The 5,323-nt window shown below is 35.1% G+C and overlaps 1 protein-coding gene across 11 annotated transcripts; it reads left to right on the top strand.

Annotated features, from left to right (window-relative positions):
- Positions 533–5,002, top strand: LOC109227358 (protein CURVATURE THYLAKOID 1C, chloroplastic). 11 transcript variants are annotated; one of them, XM_019392486.1, is made up of 7 exons: positions 538–749; positions 1,820–1,922; positions 3,285–3,370; positions 3,718–3,804; positions 4,147–4,181; positions 4,350–4,387; positions 4,533–4,683. In XM_019392486.1, the coding sequence occupies exons 2-7, from the start codon at positions 1,820–1,822 to the stop codon at positions 4,667–4,669; spliced, it is 486 nt and encodes a 161-aa protein (XP_019248031.1). In that variant the 5' UTR covers positions 538–749; the 3' UTR covers positions 4,670–4,683. The 11 variants fall into 11 exon arrangements, with proteins under 11 accessions (XP_019248030.1, XP_019248031.1, XP_019248029.1 ...); XM_019392484.1 differs by having other exon boundaries at positions 4,530–4,683; XM_019392489.1 differs by lacking the exon at positions 4,533–4,683 and adding an exon at positions 4,690–5,002 and having other exon boundaries at positions 544–749.

Genomic DNA, 5,323 nt, shown 5'->3' with positions numbered 1-5,323 from the left:
AGTTATTAGTTAATAATCTTATTTTTTACAATTAAGATCTTGATTATTTCATCGCTAACTATACTCATCGATCGTATTTCACAAAAAATAGCAACAAATAAGCCGTGGAAATGTTGAAATTCTATCTTAGTATATGTGATTTATTTCGGATTACGAGAGTCAAATGAATTCTTTTTATTGCGATTTTTCATGTAGAATGCCAAAAGTTGCACCAAATATCAAAAATAAATCAAATAAGTAAAAGTTGCATTTAAAAAACTCCACCTAATACTAGAAATATACAAACTAATAAAAGAATCTGCACATCCAAGTGTATATTTCTTTTTTATTACCGTAATTTTCAATTAATCTAACTGCTAAAGTTTGTTAAATAAGTATTTTACAGAGTTAAAAAGTTGTACTTTAACAAAAAAAAAAAAAAAAAAGAGGATCAAAACTATTCAAAAAGTATACTTAAAGGACTATTTTAAACATACCACTAAAACATAAGGAACCATTTTTATCATTTTATTGCAAAATGGCACAATCATGGGACGACAATAGCTGCCCTTCGGATTCCCACATTCGGCTTTGGCTCTAACTATTGTCTCTTATCATTATTGTGGCTTATCTAGCTGCGTGTTCTTCACTGCCCAATCTAGTTCTGTAGTTCCTAACTCCGAAAATTCTCAGCTTTCTTTTAATCTCACTTCGTACTGTTGTTTCTTGAAACCGAAACCCATTTGGCAAAACAAAGTTAAATTTCTCAGATGGCTTCAGTCGTAGCTAAGTTAAATCCTCCTCCGCTGGCAATCAGTGGAAGACAGTTCCTTTTTGGAACTGTTCAGACATCTACTCTATCTATCCCCAGGAGTAAGGTTCTTCAATATATATCCGCAATTAGATTTTCTTTTTCTCTCTTTTGTTATTTACAGTACATGATTTGGCTTTTGGACAATAAGATGTAGTGAACTTAATAACTAGAGTTCATTTTTTAGTCTTATTGAAGTACAGTATAATCTTGAGGTTATGTTGCAATTTAGTAGGTGAAATTTCAGTAGTATAACCGGGATTCTATCTTTTGGTGAAGGGTGTTGTGTTTGTCCTGATTTTCTTATATTTCTTGAAGGAAGAGCTACATACTTATCATATTTGGTTTTTCCTTTTCCTGGAATAAAATTATAAGTCTCCCATATTTGACTAGTGAAGAAAAAAATTTGGACTTCTATAAATGTGGATCATTCTTTCTCATTTAGTAGCATCCACAATGTAACCATATGGGGTTTGAGAGTCTTGTTTAGGGGAAAATCTCGGGACAAGTATTAGCTTGTCACTTGTGTTTGCCTCTTTGTGAGGTTGTTCTCTTATATTGTACTGTCTTTTATATAGTGTATTGTTCATCTTCGCCTGTGGTCGTAGGTCAATTAACGAACCGCGTTAAATATTTGTGTCTCTTTTGGTATGTTTCTCTTTTGTTGTCTGATTTATCGTAGTTCAAGATATCTTAAAATTGTGCATTGTCCCCAATGCACACCCATACATACAAGAGGGTAAAAGAAACTCCCTGGTAGGCCAAAGGCCGAAGCACTAGCAGTTCATGGGGTACTCAGACTTCTCCCAGCTTGGTCCTTCGTGCGGGTACCTCACACTTAGTTCCGACCATTTTATTTGTTGGTGCATCCTTCCAATACCTTTGCTTTTCATGCTCCTAGAAAATAAAAACGAAATTGACACTACAAAAATAATACAATTAAAAAAAAACTAAAAAAAAAACTAAATAAAAGAAAGACAATAAAGCTGGGTTGCCTCCCAACAAGCGCTTGATTTANAAATTTCTCAGATGGCTTCAGTCGTAGCTAAGTTAAATCCTCCTCCGCTGGCAATCAGTGGAAGACAGTTCCTTTTTGGAACTGTTCAGACATCTACTCTATCTATCCCCAGGAGTAAGGTTCTTCAATATATATCCGCAATTAGATTTTCTTTTTCTCTCTTTTGTTATTTACAGTACATGATTTGGCTTTTGGACAATAAGATGTAGTGAACTTAATAACTAGAGTTCATTTTTTAGTCTTATTGAAGTACAGTATAATCTTGAGGTTATGTTGCAATTTAGTAGGTGAAATTTCAGTAGTATAACCGGGATTCTATCTTTTGGTGAAGGGTGTTGTGTTTGTCCTGATTTTCTTATATTTCTTGAAGGAAGAGCTACATACTTATCATATTTGGTTTTTCCTTTTCCTGGAATAAAATTATAAGTCTCCCATATTTGACTAGTGAAGAAAAAAATTTGGACTTCTATAAATGTGGATCATTCTTTCTCATTTAGTAGCATCCACAATGTAACCATATGGGGTTTGAGAGTCTTGTTTAGGGGAAAATCTCGGGACAAGTATTAGCTTGTCACTTGTGTTTGCCTCTTTGTGAGGTTGTTCTCTTATATTGTACTGTCTTTTATATAGTGTATTGTTCATCTTCGCCTGTGGTCGTAGGTCAATTAACGAACCGCGTTAAATATTTGTGTCTCTTTTGGTATGTTTCTCTTTTGTTGTCTGATTTATCGTAGTTCAAGATATGCTTTACTAGCTTGCGCATGACACCTGATTATTTCGATCCTAAAAAGGGGGAAAATGGCCCCTTTTACTAGGGTAGACGTAGACCATTGACCTTGATGTCACTTGACACTTCTCACATAGTTGTAGTTGGAGAAAGTGAATTCTGGTCATGTGGACATCTTGCCTTTATTTAGTATACTTAAAATGGAGTGGAACATGTGATGATGCTACATTTCACTAGAGTTAAAAGAATAGTATGAATGTTTATCGTTTATATAGGTGTATTTGATTCATAGAGAAGACTTAACGAGCAGAGCTAGCAATTAGTCAATTAACTAACATCATTTATATGCAAAAGAAATATTGCTATTCCACATTCACTACAGATAGAAGTAAATGAGCCGGTGAGATGAGGCTATCCTGAAGTCGTCGTGATTGACCTTTGGCTACTATGGAGGTGAATGAGCCTGTAAATAGAACAATCGTGAAGCTTTATTTGATTCGCAATATATAGTTCTCAATTTGGAGTTATAGACCCATTGATACCACTAAACCAGGTAAGATAAGCCTTGAAGCTTATCGAAGATGCCAAGTCATATTCAGACTCTGGATTCTGATAAATCACCATGGCATTTATGAAATGCCTATTCAATTTTTTTATGTCTTATCTCCTCCTCGGTTAGTTCTCGTGCTTTCATATTTAATATACTCATATTTTACAGATTCCTTCTGACTTTTACTGTTCTATTGTAGCAAGACAAGGTCATCTGGCCATCACAGCAAAGGCTACGAGTGAAAGTTCTGAATCCTCAAGTGTTGTTCAATCATTAAAGAATATTGTGAGTGCCTCTTCTCTCCTTCTCTTCTATCATATCTTGATTCCTATAGTTCATCGTAGTGACATCCATTACGAGAATCAGAATCAATCCAATGCTCATTTCTCTCGGGAAAAAAAAAATCTAAAATGAAACTGTCAATAGATCTTAAGTCGTTTTGTTAATCATTTGCACTTTTGCAGCCATGCAATTCTTGTTGATTGCACAAGGGCAAAGATTCCATCCGACACTCCCCTTCATCCCCCTTCCCCAAGAAAAAAAAAGTCTGGAATTGTAAAGCAATATAGATCTTATTCCTTATTTGTTATGCTTCGATGGTTGAATTATGGCTTGTTTGATTGTTGAAACAGTGGGACAAGCCTGAAGACCGTGTTGCTGTAATTGGGTTTGGAATTGCTGCTATTGTTGGTTTCTGGGCTTCTTCAAATCTTATTGCGGTAATTGTTGTTGCTTTATATATAGATGGTGGGGTTATGTTATGCCCATACCACATTGAGAAGTTTACAATATCACCTCTTTGGTGATTGACAAAATCTCTATGACATTTGCAACCGGCGATACCTATCCAAGAATATATTGAGATCCAACACCCTCTACTGGAAACACTACTAGTGCAACGTCTGACCTCAAACTAGTATTTTTACATCAGTGTTAGGCCTATCACTGTTGCTTTAGCATATACTACTGAGAGATCCATAGATTTTTATTATGGAGAATTGTGAATGTACTGATGTTTTTAAGTTTTGTATAGGCAATTGACCGCCTGCCCCTCATTCCAGGTGTGTTTGAATTCGTTGGGATATTGTTTTCTTCTGTAAGTACTGAAGCACACTTATTTTCTCCTGTATTTATTTAGGAACAATAGATAGATTTAGTTCTCCTTTATCGTTTCATTTGTCAAATGGTGAGTTTAGTATGTTCGGATTCTGATTTCCTCAGTAATCATTAACCTAATGCATTTCCTGTTTTTTCTCTTTTGCAGTGGTTTGTATACAGATACCTCTTATTCAAGCCCGACAGGTAAAGAACTCTACCACATATTCCCTTTTTTCTTACCTTGTATCTCCAATCTTACGCCCTCCTTCCCTTAGCTGTTTAAGTCTGTTTTGTACATGTAACTAGTGAAAGATACCACTAAACTTAGTGCTTTTCTTATGTCTAGTAGCCATTTTTGTTTTCAAGCGTCTCCAAATTCTTCATTCGGATGCTAATATTGCATGGTTGCCTCAGTCAGTTGATAGTATTTATACTGGTGTCCAGCCATACACATTTAGTTGTCTGGTTCACTTCATTCATAGTTGATACTATGCGCTCCACCTCAGGTGTTCTTTATATTACAGGAAAGAATTGTTTCAAGCGATCAGTAAATCAATATCAGATATCTTGGGCCAGTGATCTGAAGATAATAGGATGATGTAATTCATGTTGTACGTTATGTATCCAAGCATTATTAAAATGCTGAATCATATGACGGGTGAAATGATATGCTCAAATGAGCAACTTGCACTTGAAAAAAGCAGCAGGCAAGTCGGAATCAGACTTACTGATCAAATTATGCGATATTTTAATTGACTGCGACATCTTACATCTATAATTTGTTAATATACCTTTTGGCAACTGAAACAATAGTGCTTTCACCGTCCGTCTCTCAACATCGTTTGGGTTTTTTTTTTTTTTTACCGCGCTGCCATATTCAGTTTGATCCATCAATGGGTTCATGGATTTGGCAGAATTCAGTATGTCGAGGTAGAACTCACTGAGAAAACAAGTTTCTATAGAGTTGGACATACATTTTAAATTTAGTTTTTAATTTTAGAACTCATAGGGGTCGTTTGGTATGAGGTATAAGAAGGTATAAGGGTGGTATAAAAATTTAATACCATCTTAATACTCTGTTTGGTTAGTAAATCAGGTTTAAGTTATCCCGGTGTTAATTTTAACACTGGAATAACTTAT

This window comes from Nicotiana attenuata, chromosome 6, assembly GCF_001879085.1.
Source record: "Nicotiana attenuata strain UT chromosome 6, NIATTr2, whole genome shotgun sequence".
NCBI classification, from domain to species: domain Eukaryota; kingdom Viridiplantae; phylum Streptophyta; class Magnoliopsida; order Solanales; family Solanaceae; genus Nicotiana; species Nicotiana attenuata.
Note: the sequence above shows the minus strand (reverse complement) of the source record. Positions and strands in the feature narration are given on the sequence as shown.

What these genes read in the sequence shown, in the direction of transcription:
- LOC109227358 (XM_019392485.1), top strand. Translation starts at nt 750, where the DNA reads ATGGCTTCAGTCGTAGCTAAGTTAAATCCTCCTCCGCTGGCAATCAGT. An exon ending in CTTCTTCAAATCTTATTGCG is followed by an intron (nt 3,805 to 4,146) that starts GTAATTGTTGTT and finishes CCCTCATTCCAG; the next exon opens with GTGTGTTTGAATTCGTTGGG. An exon ending in CTCTTATTCAAGCCCGACAG is followed by an intron (nt 4,388 to 4,529) that starts GTAAAGAACTCT and finishes TCTTATGTCTAG; the next exon opens with TAGCCATTTTTGTTTTCAAG.